At 46.7% G+C, this 26932-nt stretch overlaps 1 protein-coding gene across 5 annotated transcripts in view; it reads left to right on the top strand.

Annotated features, from left to right (window-relative positions):
- The first annotated feature begins 493 nt into the window (after positions 1 to 493).
- LOC119973867 (hyaluronidase-1-like) overlaps positions 494 to 26932 on the top strand; it is a 67972-nt gene continuing 41533 nt past the window's right edge. The window contains exons 1-3 of one of the 5 annotated variants that reach the window (XM_038812374.1): positions 500 to 611; positions 4544 to 4663; positions 8169 to 8190. In XM_038812374.1, coding sequence (XP_038668302.1) covers positions 604 to 611; positions 4544 to 4663; positions 8169 to 8190 — 150 coding nt within the window. In that variant the 5' untranslated portion in view covers positions 500 to 603. Of the gene's footprint in view, positions 612 to 3377; positions 3585 to 4543; positions 4718 to 8168; positions 8191 to 23081; positions 23680 to 26932 lie in introns of those variants that run through there. The other 4 variants (XM_038812376.1, XM_038812375.1, XM_038812379.1 and 1 more) reach the window with 4 other exon arrangements.

The following is a 26932-nucleotide window of genomic DNA, read 5'->3' as shown; positions in this document are numbered from 1 at the left end:
AACCACTAGGCCACCGTGCTGCCCTATTACATCTCCAGGTTAAAGTCCAACTGGTTTGTTTCGAATCACGAGCTTTCGGAGCGCAGCTCCTTCCTCAGGTGAACCTGAGGTGAACCTTCCTCATTCACCTGATGAAGGAGCTGCGCCCGGAAAGGTAATGATTCGAAACAAACCTGTTGGACTTTAACCTGGTGCTGTCAGACTTCTTACTGTGCTCATCCCAGTCCAACGCCGGCATCTCCACTTCATGACTTCCCTCCAGTTGGCGGGGCTGTCTGCGCCGCCTCCCGCCCCGCCCTCCAGGTGGAGGCGCTGTCTGTGGCGCCACCCGCCCCGCTCTGCCCTCCAATTGGCGGCGCTGTCTGCGGCGTCTTCTGCCCCGCTCTGCCCATCAGCTGGCGGCGCTGTAGGCGGCGCCACCCGCCCCGCTCTGCCCTCCAATTGGCGGCGCTGTCTGCGGCGTCTTCTGCCCCGCTCTGCCCATCCGTTGGCGGCGCTGTGTGCGGCGTCTCCCGCCCCGCTCTGCTGTCCAGTTGGCGGCGCTGCGCATCCAACTCGGGGAATGGTCTTTTTTCTGACCGTCGCCGGGACGGTGGTAACGAAATGAACACGTTAGTATCTACTGGGAATATGAATAAATTGCGGTGTCAGTGGAATGAGAGGCCGGGGCTTTGGCCTGGTCTCAGTCAGGCCTGCCCTGTGGGGAATGGCCTGGGCCTTTCCTGAAGGGGGTCTGGGAGAAGCCGGGTCCCAGGACTGGGGGGAGAAACGTGATTCACCCGGGATCACACTGAGAACCTGAGGGCAATAAAGTGGGACTATCCCGTCACTTGGTGGCACTGGACGGGCAGGAATGTGGGGAATGCTGAGTTTGGGCCGGGTGTGTGTGACACTCCAGGGCCAGTGAGGCAGGAAAGCCTGGCGAAGCTCTGTCAGCAGTGGGGTGGGATACTGGGGTGTGGCAGCACAGCAACCAGCAATACAGGGGCAGGGTGGAATTGGGAAATGCTGAGACATGAACAATGTACATGCGTTATAAAACTAGGGATCAGAAATGCCAGGGACTGGCACTATAAAGCCAGGAGTCTGAACTGGAAGGCAGCAACATGCAGTATTGGAGACCTGCAGTTGCTAATGCCGGAGGTTAGAGCTCAGAAATGTCAATGCACAAAGTAAGGATGCATTTGAGGTGCTTTGTGAATGACCTGTCATTTGGCACAGTGTTCAGCTCTTGTTACAGCACTCTGTTGTTTGGTTGTGACAATTTCAGTTTTTAAATCCTCCTTTTTGCCCTGTTCAGAATCATAGAGCTGACACGGCACAGAAGGAGGTCAGTTGGCCTGTTGTTTCCATGCCATCTCTCTGTACGATCTAGTTGTACTTTCCTGCTTTTTCTCTGGAAACCGTGCCAATTTGTTCTCGTCAGATAATTATCCCAATTCCCCTTTGAAAGCCACGCTTTAACTCTGCGCACCACTCTCTGGCAGTGCATTCCTGATGCAAACCGGCCAGTGCTTAAATAAGTTTTTCTGGATGTCGCCTCTGGTTCTTTGCACCTTAAATTGGTGCCCTCTGATTCTCAGTCCTTCTGCCAATGGGAACAGTTTCTCCTTGCCTACTCTGTTCAGATCCCTCGTGATATTGAACACTTCTGCCAAATCTCTCGCCTTTCTGTTTTCCGAGGAGACCAGCCCCAGCTTCATTAATTTACTGCCGCAACTGTCTTTTACCCTTTAAGCATTCTTGTAAATTCTTTCCTACTCCAGTTCCATCCCATCCTTCCCAAAGGGAGGCCAAACTGGAGTTTTACAAACGTTCACCAAAGCTTCATTGTTTTCATATTCTATGCTCCTACTTATAAAACCCTAGATTCCTTCTCCCTTATATCAACCTGTCATGCCATCTTCAATGATTTGTGCATGTATAGCCCCAGGTCCCTCTACTCCTACTCTGAACCCCTTTAGAATTGTATCCTTACTTTAAACCACCTCTCCTCATTCTTCGTACCAAAATATATAGTTGCACACTTCTCTGCATTACTGTCCATTCCACTAACCTATTTCTTCCTGAATTCTGTTACTATTTTCCTCACAGTTCATGCTACTTTCAAGTTTTGCCTCGTGTGCAAATTTGAAGTGCGTGTCTTACGTTGCCTGCTCTTGTTAATTCAGAATGTTGAGACTTGTTTTAAGATTAATTTTCTTTTAGTTTTCTTTCCCCTGGCCAATCCATAACTCTTTCTAGCCCTCCTGAAATGTTTGTGGAAATCTGTTTGTTAAAGACATTTTTAAATTTGAATTTTTTGAGCCTTTGATATTCTACCTGTCTTGAATGCTGTCGTTCAGGCAAGCAGATGCAGACACGGGTAACCTCTTCACCTCGTCTTATTGACTCTTTTCATGTGTAATCATTTACACATTTAGAAGAACCAGATTCAATCCAATATAATCTGCCATGTTAGTAAAGCTCATAGTTATAAGCAGTGAGCTGGGGAACATCGATTGGGTAAATAGGCTAAAATGTATGCTGGTAAATAAACAATGGGAAACATTTAAAGAAACAATTCAAAATGTTTGAAAGAAAGTACATTCCATTGCAAAACAAATCTTCAGGGAGCGATCCATCCATGGATTACTAAGGAGGTGCAAGATTTTATTAGAGTCAAAAAGCAGCTTGTAATGGCGCTTAATAGGAGTAAGTCTGAGAATTGGGAATTTTTTTTAAAAACGGCCACCAAACAAATTGATGAGGAATAATAGAACATGAAAATGAACTAGCCAGGAATAGAACATCAGATTGTCAGAGCTTTAACAAGTATATGAAAGGAAGTATATGAAGGGGCAGCAGGGTAGCATGGTGGTTAGCATAAATGCTTCACAGCTCCAGGGTCCCAGGTTCGATTCCCGGCTGGGTCACTGTCTGTGTGGAGTCTGCACGTCCTCCCCCTGTGTGCGTGGGTTTCCTCCGGGTGCTCCGGTTTCCTCCCACAGTCCAAAGATGTGCGGGTTAGGTGGATTGGCCATGCTAAATTGCCCGTAGTGTCCTAATAAAAATAAGGTTAAGGGGGGGTTGTTGGGTTACGGGTATAGGGTGGATACGTGGGTTTGAGTAGGGTGATCATGGCTCGGCACAACATTGAGGGCCGAAGGGCCTGTTCTGTGCTGTACTGTTCTATGTTCTATGAAAGAGAGCAGCTAAAGATAATGTTGGGGAACGAAGAAATGGCAGAGGCATTGAACAAATGCTTTGTCTGTCTTCACAGAAGAAGATGCAAGTTGCTTACTAGAAACCAAGGGTAATCTAATAAGAGTGAGGAAAATCGGATAATTAATATCAGTAAAGAAAAAGTACTGCAATAAAATCTGACCAATCACTAGGTTGATCCTAAGGATGGGAAGGTTGCTGAGTAAATTGGCTCTATGTTCTCGGGGGTTGAGAAGAATCAAAGATGATCAGATTGAAAACTACAAGATTATCAAAGGGGACTTGACAGGGGAGATATTGGAAAGTTATTTCCCCTGACTGATGAATCTAGAACAAGAGGGCACAGTTTCAGGATAAAGGATCAATCAGTTATAACTGAGGTGAGAAATTTCTTCACTCTGAAAGTTTGTAAATGTTTGGAATTTTCTTCCCAGAGGGTTGTGCATGCTTCAGGGAATCAAGAGATTTGGTGAGTGGGTGGGAAAGTGGAGTTGAAGCTCAAGAATAGCCATTATATTGAACGGTAGAGCACGCAAATGGACCATTTGGTCTTCTCCTGTTTCTTTTGTTCTTCATATGCTCCTGATCTGATTTCAACATGCCTTCCTAGATAGGCACTGAATTTGGTTGATCCATCTGTCAAGCCATTCAACTAAGATAAACTAAGTCGGCATAGACCAGAGGCTCAACCTGTGACTGTGCTGCTTTGCATGTTGAATGATGGGCAGTCAAATAATACGATGGTTGGTTTGCTAGGAGTAGTTTTAACACATACTTCCTTGGCTGTGAAAACAGAAGTTGTAGATAAATAAGCCAGTTTCACTGAAACCACAGTAGCTGCTGCAGTTTAACACAAATTAGCTGATGTTTTGGTGTAGGAGCAAGGCACTGTCCAGGACAGTGGAGAAATCTTGTGACCTAGCACGTCTCGAATGAGTTACCCCAGTTCAGGCCCTCTTGCAGGGGTCAGAGAAACAACCATGGAAAAGGAGACACAAAGAACATTGGTCACGGGGCCCTTGGGTTAGAGAAGTGGGGAGTCAAAAGGCATAATCTTTTCAACTTGTTCATTTAGACTCCTTCCATACCTGGCAGAAGGTGTGAGTGTGTGAAGTGACAGCAGCTTTTGGCTGCCTTAATTCTTCCTCTTGTTGAATTACTTGCTGCAAATGGCTTGTTGAGCTGTACACCAGTAGGAGCTGGTGCCTCTCAGAAATGAGGAGATTGGGGAAAATAATTAACAAAACCAAATAACCCTGCATGTTATTTTCCTGTTCATTAATGGTGAGTTGCCAATCCTGCAGACTTTCTTACTCATTAATATCTTGCCCTGATGCAGGCATTCCTCCCATTGGCTGATCACAGTTTTCTGGTTGTCGCGGTTATGTCCAAGACCTGGGTCAAGCCGCCCACAAGGGCTAATGGAAGATGTGCAGAGTCAGGCGAAGGAAAGATCGAGGTAAATTCATTGTCAAAATGACTTACTACGTCAGACTGAACAATACCCTTTTGGGTAATGGGTTAGTATCTTTAAAATAAAAGTCATGAATCATAAATCTCTCCATCTGTCCCCACCTTCCTAAGTCGCTCCTTAAAACCTACATTTGTGACTAAGTTTTTGGTCGTCTGTCCAGATGTTTTTGGCTCTGTGTCAGTTTTGTTTGATTATGCTCCTGTGAAATGTTGTGGTTCGTTTTACATTGTTGTTCATGTCTGAATGTTAAGGTTCCACCTCCTCTTGTCTTTCCTGGGCACATTATACCATTCCTATACCAGCCTCTCACTAATCTGTTAGTTGGAGCACTACAGAGCACTACCACAATTCACCGCTTTCTTGTGGTTGCAAATATTACACCAAATAAGAATGTCTTTCCCAGCTCCTGATAGAAATGTCCTCAGCAGCTTCTGTATCCTCTTGCAGCTTAAGGAATCCCAGAGACTATTAATGTCTCCTCTCCTGGAAAGCAAAATGACCGATGGAGAATAAATGACCAAGTATATTTCAAACGTTTATTTACATGGATTATGGGTGCTGGTGAAACCACTGTCCATCCCAAGTTGCCCTTGAGAAAGTGGTAGTGAGCTGCCTCCTTGACCCACGGTAATGCCAGTACTCCGCGGGAGTGCTTTTCGGTAAGGAATTCTAGGATTCCGACAGTGAAGGATCGGTTATATATTTCCAAGTCAGGGTGGTGTATGATTTACAGGAGAGTTTAGGGTGGTGGTATTCCCATGTTGTCCTTGTCCTTCTAGGTGGTAACGGTTGGGAATTTGGGAGGTGCTGCCGAAAGAGCCTTGGCAAGTTGGTCAGTGCATTTTGCAGCTGGTGCACACTCCTGCCACGGTACACCTGGATGGCGTTGAACCTCTTGAGTGTCGTTGGAGCTGCACCCATCCAGGCAAGTGGAGAGTATCCCATTACACTCCTGACCTGTACCTTGTGGATGGTGGACAGCCTTTGGGGAGTCAGAAGGTGAATTACTCACTGCAGAATTCCCATGCTCTGACCAATTCTTGTAGCCAGAGTGTTTATGGTCCAGTTAAGCTTCTGGTCACCCAGGATATGATGGTGAGGATTCAATGATTGTAATGCTGTTGAGCATTAAAGACTTTTGCTTAACTGTCTCTCATTGGAGACGCTCATACCTGCTAGATATGTGGTACAAATGTTAGTTTCACTTATCAGCGTGAGTATTGCTAAAAAAAGAGACAGTTCGCTGAAGTTTTTCATCTTGCACTCATCAGGGCAAGTTGCAGTAATAGCAATGTAAGCAAAATCAACAAATTTATACTGTTTGAGAAGAGAATGCTGATTGGTTGGCAAGTAGGTTCTGATTGATAGAGGTGTTGCCATGGAGACTGCACCAGTTTATGGAGACTGACAGTTAACTGTCAAGCATTGTTTGAAATTTAAACCAGGCAACGTGACCCTGATTAGTCGATGGATTGCCTTCCGGAATGAACTGTCAATTTTTTGTTTGGCTGAAACAGGTAGGATGTATTCTTTCTATCTGCAAAGAGCAGAGCACTGTGTATTAATAGCTTCCAATACACACACATGCCCCACACTGCGAGACCAACTGACCATCTTAAATTGGTTACCAGTGTAATTTTTAGCATACTGAAGATCATTTAGCAAATTTTCTTGATAAATGTAAGACAAAGACTTACAAAAAGAGACAAAATGTCTTTTTTTTTTCAAGCAATACTCAAATTCTGTACTACCAAACGACCATTATCTTCTTGAGTTCATGAACAGGGTCGTAACTTTCAACTTGGCAGTCTACAGCCCTCTGCATTCGGCATTAAGTTCAACAACTTTAGATCATAATTTTCACTTTCTCGTTTCATCATTTCTTTGCTGGTTGCTTTTTTTCTTGTTTCTTTATTCCTTAACTGTGCAAATGGACAGCTGCTACCAGCCATTCACTCCTTATCTGGACATGTTTTTGTTCCTTTACTATATCAGTTACCACTCTCTTTGGCTTTTGTACCACAAACCCTTTTGTCATTTGGTCTCTCCTGCCCTCCATCCTATCTCAGACCGTCCCTTTGTTCTTCCTGTCCCCCCTCCCTTTTACTTGTCAAAACATTTCTGTCTTTCCTCAATTTGATGAAGGGTCATCGACCTGAAACACTAACTCTGTTTCTCTCCACAGATGCTGCCTGACCCAACATTTATGACCAAAACTTGCTCTCTGCATCCATAATTCTGTACGATGGTGATGGGAATCAATTATTTATTTCATTTTCCTAATTTTCTCCTCTCCTCGGGCAGTTTTTGGAGTATATTTTTATATCCACTGGCAACACATCTACCATATTGTTACGGTGTGACATTAAGCACTGGCAGGCACTTAATTTGTTTAATGGGAAATGAGTGTTGCTGGCAAGGTCAGCATTTAGTGCTCATACCTAATTGCCCTTGGGAAGGTGGTGGTGAGCTGCTTCCTGAACCCCTGCAGGCAACTGTGGTGCAGGAAGGGAATTCAGGGATTTTGACCCAGCAACAGTGAAGGAACGGCAGAATAATTCCAAATCAGAATGGTTTGTGACTTGGGCTCAGGAAACCTACAGGTGGTTGTGTTCCCATGCATCTGCTGCCCTTGTCCTGTCAAGTAGGAGAGGTCACAAGTTTGGGAGGTGTTGTCGAATGCTGGAGGGAAGGTCGTTGATGAAGCAGCTAAGATGGTTGGGGCCTAGGATACAACCCTGAGGAACTTCTGCAATGATTCATTGTGGAGTACAACCAGCTCAGTCCTGCTCTCACCCAATATCAACGCATGCGTGTTTTGATGGCACTACTCATTACAGCGAGGCAACATCTGGTGATTTTTGTAACCCTTCCTGGTTTTTAAACCTTCTTGTTATCCACAGACAAGGGGACTCTTAAGGCCAGTCGAAGCTTAGACTATGTGCCTTGACAGTGAGAGCCATTCAACGTCATGATCAAAACTGATTCTGGCATCACCTGACATCCTCTCCCTCCCAGCAGAAGCTGCTATATGCGTAAGCTGGCCAATTTTCCCTCCTTGGAGAACCTAACAGTAGCACTCCTTTACTGACATCTGCAAACTCAGCACAGACTTGCTATCAATTGAGACTTGCTTGATCTGTTTAGCAGAGCTGCTCACTGGTTAAACTAGCTAAACAATTCATAGAGTCAGACAGTAAAAGAGAAGCCCTGCGACCCATCGAGGTTCCTTTCTGATTAAATCTGCCTATTACTTGTGAAAAGAAACAAAAGTGGTACGTTAATGCATTTCCCCATTTTCAAACCACAATTTACTCAACCTTTGCATCTGGATGCAAAGTAACCACAACCATTTTCCTGATCGTGCAGCCGGTTGATTAAATTGTGTAAGGGGCAATGTGGAAGTCATTCAGTTTTGTATAAAATTCCTCTGCCATTAAGCGGATATCTTGACCAATTTTTAAAATATCTATTTTCTTAAAAAAAACAGGTTGAAGAATATCATGAGTGTAGTAAGTATTTGTTCTTCACTATTATATCATTACTAAACATGCAATCAAATCTCAAGTGATTAGATAGCAAATGTTGACAGCACATTTCATTACATTTAATGATGGAGTTTGGTGAACTTGCACTTATATAGCGCCGCCTCTTATGACCTTGCAACGTCTCGCAGTTCTTAACAGCAAATGAAGTAGTTTGAATGTCCAGTTATTATTGTGATTTAGGGATAGCAAGCTCCCGCTGACAGCAATGAGGTAAATTATTGTATGAATGATGTTGGTAGAGGGATAAGTGTTGGACAGAAAATCCCCTGCTCTTTCTGAAGTAATGCTATAGGATTTTTTATGGCACTTCAGAGGACATGTAGGACCCCAAATTAAATTTCATCCTAATTACCGTACCTCTGCCAATGCAGCACTTCTTTAGTACTGTACTCAAAGTGTTCACCTGTATTCTGTGTTTAACTTTTGGAGTGATATTTAAACACACATCTTTCTAACTCTGCCCTCTCTATGATATGAAAGCTTGTTGCCTCTTCCTATTGCTGCCTCCCTGTGACTCGCAGCCTTCCTCCCCTTCCCTCGCCAATTGTCCCTTCCAACTCGCCATTTCCCTGTGAGTGAGGGCTCATGAGAGGAGCATCAAGAGGGCAAGATGCAACCAAGGGAACAAGGGAGGCAATGAGTGGGAGGGGGAGATGGCGAGCAAGCCGCAGGACGAGTCAAGTGGCCTGAGGGCAGCGTAGTGAATACAACTAGATCAAACTCAAGGCAGCAAAACGATAATCAGCTAGGCTCTTGCTGTAGAGCACACTGGGAACTTTAGTTCTCTTAAAAGTGACCCGTTGCAAGAGCTCCATTAGGACCTAGATTCATCAACACAGCGTTCATTGCTGCCTTGGAAGAGGGGCAGCTTGTGATCCCAATTGTCCATCCCGCGAAAACACTGGGGATTATGACCCCCAGTTTGGGCGCCCCGTTGTAAAGTTTTTTTTAAAATAATTTTTATTCAAGTTTTTTAATAACAATAACAAATTTTATCCCCGCAATTTAAAACACAAGGCGTGTTTCCACGCCAAAACAAAACAAGAAAAGAACTCTTTCCCCCCCCCCCCCCCAATAAATAATAACAAATAGCAATACAAGAAAGAAGAAAATAACATAACAAACCCACCGCCACAAAAACAAACCCCCCAACCATCACTAGACCCCCCCCCCCCCCCCCCCCCCCGGGTTGCTGCAGAGACTGACCACACTCTACCCCTTTGCCAGAAAATCGAGAAAGGGCTGCCAACGCCGAAAGAACCCCTGTACCGACCCCCTCAGGGCAAATTTCATCCTCTCCAACTTGATGAACCCAGCCATGTCGTTGACCCAGGTCTCCGGGCTCGGGGGCCGCGTATCCCTCCACTGTAACAGAATCCTGCGGCGGCTACTAGAGACGCAAAGGCTAAAATGCTGGCCTCTCTCACCTCCTGCACTCCCGGCTCCGAAGCTACCCCAAAGATCGCGAGCCCCCAGCCCGGCCTGACCCTAGACCCAACCACTTCCGACAAAATCCCCGCCACCCCCTTCCAAAACCCCTCCAGAGCCGGACATGCCCAAAACATATGGGTGTGGTTTGCCGGGCCACCCGAGCACCTCCCACACCTGTCTTCCCCTCCGAAATACCGGCTCATCCTTGCCCCTGTCACGTGAGCCCTGTGCAGTACCTTCAGCTGAATTAGGCTGAGCCGTGCGCAAGAGGAGGAAGAATTCGCCCTCTCCAGGGCGTCCGACCACGTCCCATCCTCAATCTCTTCCCCTAGCTCTTCCTCCCATTTCGCTTTGAGCTCATCTACTGAGGCCTCCTCCTCCTCCTGCATCAGTTGGTAGATAGCCGAGATCTTCCCTTCCCACGTCCCCGAAAGCACCCTGTCCTGCACCCCCCCTTGGCGGCAGCCGCGGAAACTCCTCCACCTGCCTCTTAACAATGTCCCTGACCTGCATATACCTAAAAGCGTTGCCGGGGGGAGGTTCCACTTCCCCACCAGCTCCTCCAGAGTCGCGAACTTCCCATCCAGGAAGAGGTCCCCAAACTGTCTGATGCCTGCCCTGTGCCAAATCCCCCACCCGTTCTCCCTGGCGCAAAACGGTGATTGCCCTGTATCGGGGCCCAAACTGAGGCCTTCACTTCCCCCCTATGCCGCCTCCACTGTCTCCAGATTTTGAGGGACGCAACCACCACCGGACTAGTGGAGTACTTTGCCGGGGGGAGTGGAAGTGGGGCCGTCACCAAGGCCTCCAGACTCATACCCGCACAGGATGCCACCTCCAGCCTCTTCCATGCGTCACCCTCCCCTTCCGTCACCCACCTGCGAATCATCGCCACGTTCGCCGCCCAATAATATCCACACAGGTTGGGCAGTGCCAGGCCCCCTACTTCCCTTCTTCGCTCCAAAAATACCCTCGTTACTCTCGGGGCCTTCTGCGCCCACACAAACCCCAGAATCGATTTATTCACCCTTCTAAAAAAAGCCTTCGGGATCAACATGGGGAGGCACTGGAAAAGAAACAAAAGCCTCGGGAGCACCGTCATTTTAACCGACTGGACCCTGCCCACCAATGAGAGCGGAAGCGCATCCCACCTCCTGAACTCCTCCATCTGCCCCACCAGCCTCGAACAGTTAAGCCTATGCATATCCCCCAGGTCCTAGCCACGTGGACCCCAAGATACCTAAAACTCCCCGCAGCCCTCAACGGGAGTTCCCCTATCTCCCTCTCCTGACCCCCCGGGTGCAGGACAAACAGCTCGCTTTTCCCCACATTTAGCTTATATCCCGAAAAGTCCCCAAACTCTTCAAGTATCCTCAGCACCTCTGGCATCCCCTCCACCGGGTCCGCGACATACAACAGCAGATTATCTGCGTACAGCGACAACCGGTGCTTCCCTTCCCCCCCCCCCCCCCCCCCCCCCCCCCCCCGCACAATCCCCCTCCAACCCTTCGAGTCCCTCAGTGCCATGGCCAGGGGCTCAATTGCTAACACGAAGAGCAGGGGGGACAAGGGGCACCCCGCCTCGTCCCTCTGGAAAGCCGAAAGTCCTCTGACCTCCTCCCATTCGTCACCACACTCGCCACCGGGGAGCTGTACAGCAACCTCACCCAGCTAATGAACCCCTCACCAAACCCAAACCTCCGCAACACCTCCCACAGGTAACTCCACTCCACCCTATCAAAAGTTTTCTCCGCATCCATGGACACCACTTTCTGACTCCCCAACCACCGGCGCCATCATCATAACATTCAGGAGCCTCCGCATGTTGGCATTCAATTGTCTCCCCTTTACAAACCCCGTTTGGTCCTCATGAATCACCGTCGGGACCACATCCTCCACCCTCCTGGACAGCATCTTTGCCAACAACTTGACATCTACGTTAAGGAGCGAGATCAGCCTATAAGACCCACACTGAAGGGGGTCCTTGTCCCGCTTCAGGAGCAAAGAGATAATTGCCCTGGACATGGTCGGGGGCACAGCTCCCCCCTCCCTGGCCTCATTCAGGGTCCTCACCAGCAGTGGGCCCAGCAATCTAGAAATTTCTTATAAAATTCCACCGGGAACCCGTCAGGCCCCGGCGCTTTCCCTGTCTGCATGCTTCCCAGTGCCGCCTCCAACTCCTCCAGTTCAATTGGGGCCCCCAAACCCTCCACCCGCTCGTCCCATACTCTTGGGAACTCCAGCTTATCCAAAAAGCGGTCCATCCCGCCTGCTTCCCTGGGGGGTACTGCCCGATATAGCCCCTCATAAAAGGATCTGAACACCCCATTGATGTCCTTTCCACCCCGCACTAGGTTCCCACCCGCATCCGTGGCTCCCCCAATTTCTTTAGCTGCCTCCCGCTTCTGGAGCTGGTGAGCCAACATCCGGCTTGCCTTCTCCCCGTACTCGTATACCGCCCCCTGTGCCCTCCTCCACTGCACCTGCGCCTTACGGGTGGTTAAAATGTCAAACTCCGCTTGGAGACGGCGCCGCTCCCTCAGAAGCCCCCCCTCCGGGGTGTCTGCATATCTCCTATCCACCCTGACCATCTCCTCCACCAGCCTCTCCCTCTCGACTCTCTCTCCCCTCATCCTGTGCGTCCGAATAAAGATCAGCTCCCCTCTAATTACTGCCTTTAGCGCTTCCCAAACCATCCCAACCTGCACCTCCCCATTGTCATTGGTTTCCAGATACCCCTCGATACCCCTACGGATCCGACCACACACTTCCTCTGCCAAAATCCCACATCCAACCTCCACAGCGGGCGTTGATCCTTCCCCTCCCCCAGTTCCAGGTCCACCAAATGTGGAGCGTGATCAGAAATGGCTATCGCCGAATACTCCGCCCCCACCACTCTCGGGATCAGCGCCCTGCTAAGCAGAAAAAGTCAATCCGGGAGTACGCCTTATGAACATGGGAGAAAAAGGAGAACTCCCCCCCCCCCCCCCCCCCCCCCCGGGCTTCAAAAACCTCCAAGGGTCCACCCCTCCCATCTGATCCATGAACCCCCTCAGCACCGAGGCCGCCGCCGGCCTCTTGCCCGTCCTAGACTTTGAGCGGTCCAGATCCAGCACCGTGTTGAAGTCCCCACCCAGAATCAATCCCTCTGTCTCCAGGTCCGGGATCAGGCCCAGCATACGCCGCACGAAGCCCACATTGTCCCAGTTGGGAGCATAAACATTAACCAAGACCACCCGCTCCCCCTGAAGTCTCCCACTCACAATCACATATCGACTGCACTATCCGCCACCACTTTGGACGCGACGAACGACAGGCTCTTACCCACCAAAATTGCCACCCCACGGTTCTTTGCATCAAGCCCCGAGTGAAACACCTGTCCCACCCAACTCTTTCTTAGCCTCACCTGATCCGTAACCCTGAGGTGTGTCTCCTGGAGCATAGCCACATCCGCTCCCAGCCCCCTCAAGTGAGCCAAGACCCGGGATCGCTTCACCGGACCATTCAGCCCCCTCACGTTCCATGTGACCATCCGAACCCGAGGGGCCGTCCCCTTCCCTCTACGCCGATCAGCCATAGCCCTTCCTCAACCCACCACGTGCCCGGGGAACCCCCCCAAGCCCGCTCCCCACGGTGGCAAACCCCCCTCCCAACCGCCCCCCCCTTCACCATCCATTCCCTCACAGTCCCTGCAGCAACAACCCGGCACCCCCCCTCTCCTCCCCCCCACCAAACCCCCCCACACCCCCCCCCCCCCCACCCAAGCTAGGGCTCCCCCTAGCTGCGTTACCCCCAACATTATACTCCCGTGAGTCAGCTGACTTTGCTGACTCCGGCTACTCCCGCCATAACCACGACCCCCCACCCGGATGCAACACAGCCGCCAATCCCTCCCTCCCAGCGCCGGCCCCGCCCCCAATTCCTCCGGCGCGGGAAGAAAGCCCGCGCTTCCAACCCGAGCCCCGCCCCTCGACCCAACACGCGGGAAAAAGACGAACACATGACCCATCGGGACCCCAAACTACTCCCCAACCCACCAGTGGAAAAAACAAAAAAAAACCCACCACAATAAATAACCAACAGCCCCAAAGAAACCCCGAAAGAACCCAAATAACCATAACTCAAATTGCAAAAACGGCGAAAACAAACAGGAAACAACCATCAGCAAACACAGCCACTACGGGCGAAAGGATACCCAAGAGGACAAAGCCTCCAAGCAAAGTACATTTCCCCTCAGTCCGAATCCAAGTTCTCAGCCTGGACAAAAGCCCAGGCCTCCTCCGGAGAGTCAAAGTAGAGCTGGCGGTCCTTGTACGTGACCCAGAGGCGAGCCGGCTGTAGAAGGCCAAACTTCACCCCCTTCCTGTGGAGCACTCCCTTTGCTCGATTGAAGCCAGCCCTTCTCCTCACCACCTCCGCGCTCCAGTCCTGAAAAATCCGAACGTCCGTATTCTCCCACCTGCTGCTCCTCTCCTTCTTCGCCCACCTCGACACGCCCTCCCGGTCAACCAAGCGGTGAAAACGGACCAGCATCACCCTGGGCGGTTCGTTCGGCCTGGGCTTCCGCTGCAGCACTCGATGGGCGCCTTCCAGCTCCAGGGGACCACGAAACGACCCTGCACCCATCAGCGAGTTTAACATTAGGACCACATAGACCGCCAAATCCGAACCTTCCAGCCCCTCCGAGAGGCCCAAAATCCGTAGATTCTTCTGGCGGGAGCGGTTCTCCATCTCCTCCATCCTCGCCTGCCATTTCTTGTGCAGTGCCTCATGCAACTCCACTTTCACTGTGTTGCACGTTTTACTTGAGTGTAATACGCATTTATTGGAGTGTATTAACACGCCTCCGTTTAAAGGCCGTGTGCTTAACACTGCTAGGCTCTGTATGTGTAAATTTCAGCTCGGGAGTCGCCAGGTGTTGTATAAACACCTCACAAATATTCCAAGGTCAGGTTCAAAGTAATAAAACTATACACCGATTAGTAAGTTCCAACGATCAATATTTATTATACAAATATAATAAATACCCATGCACACGCTAAAGACTAATACCTATTTCTACTATTAAACGACTAAATACTTATCTAAGTGGGAACCAGCAAGGTCAGGGGACAAGGCCTTTGGTCCTTTCTTAGCTGCACCTTCTGTTCGTTCTTAGAAGAGTACTGTATAAGTTCACGTAGCGAGCGTCGTTTTGGGACTTACTGAACGATGGCTGGTGCTCAACGGCTGGTGATGGAAGACAGGATCTGGAGACTGGAGTCGAAGTCGAAACAGCAAGCCGGAGCAACAAAACAGATCAAGCCGGAGCACGAACAGACAGGACCATGTGCGGGGGTCTATCTTTATAGTGGTCCCCAATGTCCGTGCCTTTTCGGGGCGGGCTTTACCTTCCATGCATTGATTGGATCAATTCCCAATCAATGTCTCATTAATCCCCCAATCTGAGGGTCCCTTCTCGATGTGTGGGGCGGTCTCTAGGGTCTTTTGAGATGGATACTTCTGGTGCCGTTTTGTCTGGGCCTTCACTTAAAGTATCTATTCAAAACCAAATGTTGCTATTGTGTGTGCCCAGATCTGGATTGCCTCATTAATATGCAAAGCGTTTTGCTATTAACACCTTTGGTTGAGATCTTCCACCTGGCCAGAAACTAGTTTTGCTGCGTGCAAAATGCTAATCAGTCTTTGCAGACTGCTTGTCTTGGCTAAACTGCTTTCTCCCTGCAGTCTTAGCAGTTCTCCATTTTGTTAGCCCAGTGTCCATCTTAGGTGGCTACAACTGCCAGGCCCAAAAGCTCATCGTTATTCTCCGAGGCCTTGTGCCGCAGCTCCCGAATCTCCCCGGCCTGAGCCGTCTGCGTCGCCACCAGTTTGTCCAGTGAGGCCTTAAACGGCTCCAGAATCTCGGCTTTGAGCTCCATGAAGGAGCGCTGAAGCAGCTCCTGCTGCTCCCGCGCCCAAAACTGCCACGCTGCTTCCCCGTTCGTCGCCATCTTGCCTTTTCTGCCTCTCGCCGTTCTCTGAGGTAAAACCGATTTTTGGACCGCTCCGCTGCGAGTCCAGTCCATCCACTGGCTGCTGGGCACACTGGCTGTGTTTCGCCCCAGGGGAAAAGTCGAAACAGCGCCGTTGCGGGCTCTTAAAAGAGCCCGAAAATCAAAAAAAAACGGGAGCTGCCGAACGTGCGGCTTAGCTCCGCATTGCCGCCACCGGAAGTCTCCCCCCTGTTGTAAAGTTAATATGATAATTTTACCTTGTTGAGATCTTATCCAGTCGCGTGAACCTAATGTTCCATCAGTTTGTGCATCTGAGAGCAACAGCAATGTGAGTGGTCCAGACGCGGTCTTCATTGCAAGTTTTTTAAATATTCTGGCCTGCACACGACTAGGTGGTTTCCATTTGTATTCTCAGAAGTTTCTCATTTCTCCTATTTTAGCCTGCAAAATGTTTTGGATGTTTGGCACGTGCTGCCTATTTGTGTTAATGTTGTTTTAAGTTATGTGGCTGGGGTAAATAGCACATGAATCAGAATTTGTATCAAAGCACTCTTGGTGCTTTTGTTTGATGACAGCTGTTTGAACTTTGTCCAGTCATTTATCCCTCCTGGGATTACTTCCACGAATTTCTAACTCAAATCCAACTTTCTGTGATGTTGGTCTTTGATGATGAGGGAGTGACAAAATATGCCTTAGAACAGCTTAAAAGTGATTTGTTCAACATGTCAGTCAGCTCTACACATGGTGCAATTGTTGTGCATTGGCAGGAAGCAGTGTACTTTTAAGTTACCTATATTTATATTTGTGGGTATTGGAAACAAAGTATAGCTCTAAGTGAGTGTAATTTCTGTATAAGAAAAGGTTAAAACTTTAGTTAGTTCATGTTCAACAAAGATATCTGCAAGTTGGTTGGTTTTGGTCACTTTAAAATTGTGTCTGCATTGTAATCAAAAGGGTTTACAACGTGAAAGAAAACAGGGTTTAGAGGAAAACTAGGTTGTTGCTTAGCAACCAGGGGCCACCCTAGGTTGGGAAGAACTTTTGAGTTTAGTTTTAAGCTGGACCCAGAAGAAGCTGGACAGGATAAGGGAGCTACAGGAAGCGGACTTCCCAAAAGAACAAAGTCCAGAAACCAGAAACTTTGGACAAAAAGGTATGCCCAAGGAAAGCAACTAGGTTAAAGGAACAAAGAACAAGAAGTTGAACAAGGTCCTGTTGGGTGAAGATAAACTAAAAAGCAAAGAAAGTGCTCTTTTTTTTTATAAATTTAGATTACCCAATTATTTTTTCCAATTAAGGGGCAATTTAGCGTGGCCAATCCACCTACTCTGCACATTTTTGGGTTGTGGGGGCGAAACCCACGCAGACACGGGGAGAATGTGCAAACTCCACACGGACAGTGACCCAGAGCTGGGATCGAACCTGGGACCTCAGCGCCGTGAGGCGGTTGTGCTAACCACTAGGCCACCGTGCTGCCCGCAAAGAAAGTGCTCTAAGTTAAAGAGACAACTGCAAAAAATTGAGAAACAAATCAAAAATTCTATTGACGCCTTAATATGCCTGTGAAGCGGTAGTGGTCTGTTGGTCTGACTGGGTACCTGAAAGAGAGTGTGGAAGCTTGAATTCACGTGGTAATCCAATACAGAGGAGATTGAATTCCTAGAAGTAGATCCTAGGTGAAGGCACCTGAGAAAAACCGTTGTTTGGGAGAAGATTCCAAGGTGTGTTTTTCCGAGAGTGGTGTTGGAAATACTGGGGTGAAAATAACATTCCAGTGAGACCAGTTGGCTCATAGTGTGACAAGTTATATCGGGTGGCATCTACTACTTAGTTTCAGAATGTGGTGTGTCTGACCATGGGTGGCCTATGATTTACAGGGAATGTGTACTTACTGAGAACATTATGGTATAAGACATGTTTTGTGTTGTCCTTAAAAATCTGTGTATTGAGTGAAGGAGTTAAACCTTTCTTGTTCAATAAATGTTTTTTTTTTATTATTCATCTACGGGGAGTGGGTGCCTCTGGCTGGGCCAGCATTTATTGCTCATCTCTCGCCTATTTGAGAGTCAACCACATTGCTCTGGGTCTGGCCAGGCCAGACCAGGTAAGGGTGACAATTTTCCTTCCCTAAAGGACATTAGTGAACCAGATGGGTTTTTGTGACAGTCGACAATAGTAGTCGATCATTAGATTTGTAATTCCAAATTTTTATTGAATCAAATTTCACCATCTGCCATGGCGGGAATCGAACCTGGGTGCAAAGAACATTACCCTGGGTTTCTGGTTTACTAGTCCAGTGACAATACCACTTCCTTCTCTTGGATAGTTTTCTTTTGTTAAAAGTTAATTGGCAATCCTGTGACTCTGTTCATCCATGTCTCTAAACAAAAGATAAAAGTTATGGTCTATTGCCCCAGGGCTCTATTATGTGACCTGACTGTTCAGTGGTAACATCAGCTGAGATTGTAACAGCATTTTGAATAGGATCTAGCATTACAATTATACAGTTAAGTAGACACCAGGTATTGGATTTTCCTGTCCCCATTCGGCTTCAAACAGATGGGGCTTAATGGCCCCAACATGGTGAGGCCAGAGGTCCCATCTCCATTGTCATCATCCCCAATATTTACAAGATTGGGGGAGAGTGAGGACCTTCAAGTTAAGCCGTGCCACTTATGGGGCCAGTTATTGCAGTTAAGGCCTTAATATTGGGCCCAAGTTCAAATTGATCTCAACTTGCGGGAAACGGACTGTCATCGGGAGCCCTTAGTGTTTAGAATTAGTTAGAGAAGGCATGACTGAAATGGAGGCACGTCAGGAGACAGCAAAAATCTTTCAAGGTTAGTGCGTATGAAAGAGCTCACTCCCTGGATTGGAAATATGCAGGAGCATATCAAGAGATGATGGAAGAGAGAGAAGTCAGGTGCTTCAAGGCATTTTGTCATAGAACCAAACTGTATGGACTACACCTAATCAAGTGGAAGGGTGCAGTTGGAAAAGAATGCTGCACCCTCAAAAATAAAGGTAATTGAAGAAGAGTAATGGGAGCCCCGGGCATCAGGAGGCCACAGCAAAGGGTTGAGGCAATGAAGGAGGAGGTGGTAATATTGGGAATACAAAAACCACCAGAACAAAGCTAACAATAATAATAACAGTAATCGCTTATTGTCACAAGTAGGCTTTAATGAAGTTACTGTGAAAAGCCCCTAGTCGCCACATTCCGGCGCCTGTTCGGGGAGGCCGGTACGGGAATGGAACCCGCGCTGCTGCCTTGTTCTACATTACATGCCAGCTGCTTAGTCCACTGTGCTAAACCTGCACCTGGACATGAGGGAAAACAAGTGCAAATAAAGACTGTGACTCAGGTTTGCTGAAATACTCTAGACGCATCTACCAAGTCCATGATTTCCAGCCAGATGTTCTTCACTGTGATTGGAGGTAGTGTTCATCCCTCCGTGAAGGTCAGGTCCCTCCTCACAGCATTGATGAGCGCCTAGAGGTTGCTTCAAAAATCTTGGGGCAGTTCTTCTCTAGCTCCACTTGGTGCTTGAACACTGTGACATCCTGGCATTGGTGTGGAGGTGTTACAGGTCTCAAAATGTGTGTTTGCTTCATCCCAACTAGATCACCAGCTAAGAAGCTTTTTTTTTAACCTGAAAAATTTTAATTCATTCATAAAATTTGTAAAAGTACATTTCAAAACATTTCAATTTGAAAATCATCAGCGAAGGACCATTCTAGGAATGTGAGCGGCCAATGAGCTCTGTAACGCAGAAATGATGAGGGCCTCATATGTAGGCTTAGCTGCCTCACTGCTAATTTGTGTAGGGCATCATGGAATGATTTTCTGCTGTGTGACAAGGTTAGTAAGGTTCATTGAACTCTATTGTTCATTGGGTGACCTCTCAACTTTAGGATTTATGTAGGGTTATTGAGAGAGCCCCCTCAAAGCGGCTGGTCTGTGCAATTGTGCCATTTTACTGTCACCTGCATTATCTTAAAATTACAGGCCAAAACAGAGTAACAACATTCACTGCTTTGTGTGTCAGGACCTAGAAGATGACCTGAAGCATACATGTGCACAGTATTTCTCCTTGAATTTTAAAATTGCAGAGGGCTGGAGAACGCTGCACAGATCCTGTGGATGCATCCGACACGGATCCTGCTGTTGAAGACTTGAGCTTGATGCCCTCAACCTGCCCAGATATTGTCTAATCTTTTAATCACAGGCATGGGACCCAGGTTCTGAGTGATTTACAGTGGATAATGTATCAGGGAGGCCGTATTCTTAGAAACATAGAATCACTACAGTGCAGAAGGAGGCCATTCTGCCCATCAAGTGTACACAGACCCTCTGAAAAAGCACTCTAACCAGGCTCCCGTTCTATCCCTGCAACCCCACCTAACCCACACAACCCTGGACACTAAGGGACAATTTAGCATTGCTAATCCACAAAACCTGCGCCTCTTTGGACTTATACAAAATGTATTTAAAAGCAAAATTGCAGAACAATCGCCATGCTCCACCTTTTTCCACATTTATTTGCATTACTTTAACGTTTATACAAGTCAAAAGTTTCCACCTTCCAAACCCACAACTACTGCCATCTAGAAGGACAAGGGAAACAGACACATGGTCCCTTCCAGGCCATTCACCCCCCTGACTTGGGAATATATTTTGCAGTTCCCCCACTGTGTCTCGTTCAAAATCCTGGAACTCCCTTTTTAACAGCACTGGGTATACCTGTGTGCATTATATGGACTGCAGCATATCAAGAAGGCAGTTTACTGCCATCTTCTTAAAGGCAATTAGGGATGGGGGATGGGCAATAAATGCTGGTTTAGCCAGCCACGCCCTTTTCCCATAATTAAATATTTAAAAAGCCACCAACAGCCTTTCAAAGATAATAAACAAAATAGATTTAAGAACTTTTTAAAAAGCTACAATGCTGCTGAGCCTCAAAGGACATACTTTCCACTATAGACATCAAAGGGGACATGGCCTCAGTACTTCTGCGCCTCACCTGCACCCCTCATTGCGCCAGGATAGAAAGTCCCTAAAAGCCTGAGCACAATAAGACGGTCACTATTGACAAAATCTGGGCCCAGGTCTACACACACATGAGAAAACAAAGGGCCATCGCTCATTCGCATTAATTGGAATTAATTCCTGAGCCGGCAGTGTTACGGTTCAAAGCAATGGATCATGCCAAGTTTTTCACAGATTGTTTTTGGCTCATTAAGTCGGTGTTTGTCGAACGAGTTTGAGATAGAATACACTATAGAGAGACAGCAGGACAATTTTTAATGTGCCTTAATTAGACTTAATCAAACGGCAATCAAATTGACAGGCACAGCAGTGGTAGCCAAGGTGTGCCTTTTATTTTGTGCACTCCAGAATTGGCCTTCGGGCCTGCCTATTTGGTCAACAGACTCATCTCTATCAATTATGACCCAACGTCATCAAAATCCTGATTCACTCCCAATTACCACAGAGGTAGGTTGCCAAACTGTAATCTGACCCATTTCCAGCAGGAAAATCCGGACCCAGTATTTTGAATCAGGCTTCCTTTCATATTTGTAGTTATGAACTGGTGAAGTGAGGAGTTTGTGATCCATACGTTAGAACAGCAACCCATTGGGTTACGTGACCCTATTCCCAATTTGCCATGGACTCCTATGTTTTGGGCTCCTGGCCTGTACAGATAATAAAATTGCCAAAAAGGTTGCCATCCCTAGGAACAAAGGGAATGGCTCGATGCAGATCTTAAAAGTGCTCAAAGTGAAGAAAGCATGGACAACAGTTTCTTCTTTAGGAGAAGGGGTGAGAAAGGACCTTGCAATGGATTTACCACCAAAATGAGTTTGAAGCTATGAGGGTTAGGTTAAAGTTCAAGTTTCTGCATAAATGTATTCGCAGAATCTTCCATGAACCAGCTCAATCAGGTTGTTCTTTTGCTCCTCACATTAAAAAGTATTCTTGATATTTTTCAGAATGTTTTACTAATATAGTTGACAGAGTTTTTCACCAAAATTAAGCATTTTTATAAAGGTGTCTAGTACTCCACCTCTGGGGAAATCTGATATAAAATCACTGAAAATGACAACATTATACAAAACCATTTTATAACTTGAGAAACTGACAAAGTGTTTCAAATTAATAAATTAGATATTTCCTAATTAAAAATCCTTCAAGATGTGAGTCTAACAAAATGATCATAATTTGAACAGTCTTCAGAAATGTGAGTGATCATTGGAATTTCACAATTTCAACTTGGAGGGCATGACGAGATTGTGAGCATGATCCAGGTGAATTGAATCTTGAACCAACATAAAACTTTGTGGAAAACACAAATGTAAGCATATTTGAGCGCACTTAATCCTATGTTTAAAACTCCCTCTTGCTTTGTGCAAATTCAGCCTATTGAACTTGAAACTGGGTAGAAATCAATTGGAAACTCCACCTTGTGAGGTGGGATTTAATACTCAACTCTCAGTTCAACATTTTGGGCATGTCCGGCACTGGAGGAGTTCTGGAAGGGGGTGGCAAGGACGGTGTCGAGGGTGGTGGGATCCAGGGTCAAACCAGGATGGGGACTTGCGATCTTTGGGGTTGGGGTGGAGCTGGGGGTACAGGAGGCGAGAGAGGCCGGAGTACTGGCCTTTGCGTCCCTAGTTGCTCGAAGAAGGATACTAATACAGTGGAAGGACGCGAGGCCTCCAAGCGTGGAAACTTGGATTAATGACATGGCAAGCTTTATTCAGTTGGAAAGGGTCAAATTCACCCTGAGAGGGTCGGTACAAGGGTTCTTCAGGCGGTGGCAGCCTTTCCTCGACTTTTTGGCTCAGAGATAGGGTACAGAGGTCGCAGCAGCAGCAACCCGGAGGGGAGGGAGGGGGGGGGTGGCAACAACGGTTGTGGTAGGTTATTTACGGTTGAAATGCGGGCAAACTTGCTCGCTGTTCATGTTTGATGTTGATTGTTGCTTTGTTTGTTTTTGGGGGGGGGGGGGGGGGGGAGGGACAACGCGCGCGTGAGTTCGGGCGGGGGGGGGATATTTGTTAAGAGGGAATATTTTGTAAATTTTTCATAGTTGGGGTAAATATCTACATGTAAAAAATTCTTTCAATAAAAATTATTTTTAAAAAAAAACTCAGTTCAACAGAACATTAAGTGGATTCAGTCAGAGCAAGCAGAGGAGGTAGTTGAAGGGGTGAAGACAAATTGCATCAATTCTGTGGATATTGAGATGGGCTGTTTAGCACAGGGCTAAATCACTGGCTTTGAAAGCAGGCCAGCAGCAGTTCGATTCCCGTAACAGCCTCCCCGAACAGGCACCGGAATGTGGCGACGAGGGGCTTTTCACAGTAACTTCATTTGAAGCCTACTCGTGACAATAAGCGATTTTCATTTCATTTTTCATTTCATGTGGGGAATTGTGGCTGAGCCAGGACTTGATGCAGGAGAGGCTGGAAATTTAAACCTGAAATTGAATAGAAGTGGTTCCATACTACAGAAGATTTTGGGTTCAGTAATCTTTCCATTGTATGTTCACTTGCTGTTCAAGTAAAAAAAAGCTTTGTTCATTACCAAATTACCAAAATAATCATACCGTAACCATAGTGGTTGGGATTCTCAATTATGTTTTAGTTTTCCATTCTGTATAATATAAACTTGTAAAATAAAAAGTACAACTAAGTTCAACACAACTTCTCTGTGCTTGAAGAAATTATCTTTCTGATTGTAAATTTGCACTTCAAATCATAACGCTTAAAGGTGACCAAGCAAGGAAAGTGGTATTTGCATGTGTTTATTCTGCCAATCTGACAAGATTGTAAAGGGGAATTGCTCAAGAATATTTTTTGTAGACAGTCACATGATTCTTAGTCATTTCCTGCTGCTTGGGTCTTTCCAAAACCTTTTCCTTGCTATAAGTGTTCCAGTTATGTTGCAGTTTTTTTCACTGATTCCTGCAATTCATTGCTAGGATTAACACTTCCACGCACAGTGGCATTTCAGCAATTGGTGAGTTAAATGCTGCTAAAAGTCAGATGTATTTTTGAAACTGTAATTCAGATCACAGTGCTCTTAAAATCTGTCTTGTGTGTCTTAAGGAAGTTGAAGCAGACGTGAACAGACTGTGTCACCACACTCTGCCTCCCCCCCCCCCCCCTTTCTCTTTCTCACATTTCCCTAGATATTGCCTGGCTTTGCATCTCTTCCTGACCATCAGTTAAACTGCCTTCCAAGTTGAAGTGCAAAAGGAATTGTTTTCTTCTTAACTTTTCCAGCCCTATGCACTTTTGCATAATGTGTTCAAACAAACCTCAAGCTAGGAGATAGGTGTAATGAATACAGGAATGCAGGTGCTTTTGCCTATAATGTCCGTGGCATGTAGCTGTCCTTTTGTTCCTGCACAGTGACTGTTAGAACTAGTTTTAAAATCACAATGCATTTCTACAGAATTACATTTGTACTGTTATATTTTGCTGCTGTCTTCACTATAGAAGATATAAACAACAGTCCAGCAAAAAATGTAAATCAGGAGGTGGAAGGGAGAGAGGAACTTGTCACCAAGGAGGTGGTACTGACGGAGGGCTACAATTTCATCCTAAAATTTTAGAAGAGGTGGCTGATGATGTAGCAGATACATTGGTGTTAATTTTCCAAAATTCGTTAGATTCTGGAAATGTTCCATAAGACCGGAAAATAGCAAATATTCAAGAAGGGAGGGAAGTGGAAAACTGGAAACCATAGGCCAATTCGCTTGAAGTCCATCGTAAGAACTTTGTAGGAACTCAAGGTAATCTGGAAGACCCAGCATGGGTTTGTGCAAGGGAAATCACGTGTAACCAAATTATTGGTGTATTTTAAGGAGTAGTATGCGCTGTGTAAGAAGGGGGAGCATATAGACAAACTGTACTTGGAATTCCAGAAGGCATTTGATAAGACGCCACATCAAAGGTTATTGTGAAAAATGAAAGCTCATGGTGTAGGTGGTAACATATTGGCGCGGATAGAAGACTAGCTGGTCTGGCAGAAAATAGAGAATATGCATAGGTGGGTCTTTGTTTGAGTGACAGAATGTGCTGAGTGGTGTCCTGCAGGGGTCTGTGCTGGGGCCTCAACTTTTAACAATTTGTATCAATTACTTAGATGAGGGGAACAAAGGCATGGTAGCTAAACTTGCAGATGACACAAAGATAGATAGGAAAGTATATTGTGAATAAGGAGGTTGCAGACAGGTTAAGTGAGTGGGCAAAGATCTGGCAGATGGGAGTATAATGGGGGCTGGTTTAGCTCAGTGGGTTAGGTAACTTTTTAAAAAGTGGTTGAAGAATTGTGATCACTGATTTGAGAGATAGCCACAAAGCATCCTTTTTACTTTTCCCTCTAACATTATTTTGCTGTTTCTGGTAAGTCACATCAACCACAGTATTGCTTCGTTTCCTGTTGGATTTACACTGTTTTGAATATCGGAGAACTCCATGTAAAATACCTTGGTTTGTTTTGCTGTGCTAAAAATTCAATATAAATGCAAGCTGGAACATGACGTAAGGTGCGCTATTCAGCGGACTCAAGTTAAAGGCCGCTGAGTGACGAGTTTAGTGGGGTGTTTCTCGGTGCCTGCAGTGTCAAGAAAGACCCCGCTATTCAATGCCACTTTGGTGGTTTTTTGGCCTCGGCGAGGAACTCCCTGTCGAGGCAACTGTAAGTAATTTCCTGCACTGGCGAGCTGGATGACTACTCACATGACGGCCCTAATCTTTCGACTCCCCCGGCTCCCTTTCGACCACCACAGCCTCAGGACCCCAATTTACCTCTTATGGGCAAGGCCCCCCCTCGGCCTGACCCCTGGCACCTGATAACCTTGACAGTGCCAGCTTTGCACCCTGGCAGTGCCAACCAGGAATCCTGGAAGTGCTGGAGGGGAGTGCAAAGGTGCCACCTTGCCCAGTCCCCGAATATCCAGGGGCCTCAACTTCCAGCGAGACCCTCCAAGGTGCCAACATGAGTGGTTCACAACTTTGTTAACTAGTACAAAACAGCATCCGGCTGAAGCCTCACTAGCGAGGCCAGTGAATCCCGGGCCCCGGGTGAATTGGGCAAGCGCATATATAAATGAGCAAAATGGCTCAGTTAAATATGCACACCTGGATGCCCAGTGAGAGAGAGATCCAGGTCGCGACATTCCATTGTATCTCATGCGACGTTTCAAGCATCGCAATTCCCAATTGAGGCCTCTCGTAAGATTCAACGGCTTTGTCCCGACTCCAAATTGGGCGTGACAAGGCCGCTGAATCACACCCAAGAAGTACAAATAGGAGTAGGCCATCCAGCCCTTTGAACTTGCTGTTCCTTTCAATTCGATCATAGCTGATCTACCCCAACTCAACTATTCCGCACTACCCCCATATCTCTTAGTGTACAAATACTTAGTGATCTCTGTTTTGAATATGTTCAACAACCGAGCTTTCTAAAATAGAGCGGGAGAGTTCAATATCCCACCATCTTTGAGTGAAGAAATTTCTCATCTTCAGCTGACCTCTTATTCTGAGGTGAGGTAAGAGTGATTGCTCTCGACATCAAGGCAGCATTTGAACAAATGTGGCAACAAGGAGTCCTAGCAAAACTGGAGTCAATGGGAAAACTCTCCATTGATTGCAGCCATACCTTGCACGAATAAAGATGGTTATTGGGGGTCAATCATCTCAGTTCCAGGACATCACTGTCAAAGATCCTCAGGGCAGTGTCCTCTGTCCACCCATCTCCAGCTGCTTCATCAATGACCCTTCCGATTATTTGATGATTTAGAAAGCTTTTTCGAAAGTCAGATATACTTTAGATTGTAGTACATCTGAAAAAGTATCATTGGCTACTCCCACTCCAATATGGCCTCTTTCGAGCTCCGACTTAAGTCACCATAGTCACAGCCTTTAGCCAATCTGTATAACTTAGGTATGAAAGAGTGAATGGTTTTCCAGGGCTTCTGGACTCTTGTCAAACTTTTCTTGCTCCAAAATTGTGTTAAATAACTTCATGACCTCTTCAAAATTGTCAGATCATTTTAAATAAATTATCCTTGATTCCTTGCCTGGCAATTATGCAGATAGCTATTGAACCTATTGAATATAGCACTATTCACTTGTTCAGCCTGTTTTCTTAGTCAAGCCTGTGTTATCACATATCTTTAAATGTATTTCTCCATAATGCCCAATTTTGTGCCTGGTCTGGCCCTTTCATCTGCCTTAATTGGTCTATCAGTTTAACATCCATG

This window comes from Scyliorhinus canicula, chromosome 11 (assembly GCF_902713615.1).
Source record: "Scyliorhinus canicula chromosome 11, sScyCan1.1, whole genome shotgun sequence".
In the NCBI taxonomy this organism is placed as follows: domain Eukaryota; kingdom Metazoa; phylum Chordata; class Chondrichthyes; order Carcharhiniformes; family Scyliorhinidae; genus Scyliorhinus; species Scyliorhinus canicula.
Note: the sequence above shows the minus strand (reverse complement) of the source record. Positions and strands in the feature narration are given on the sequence as shown.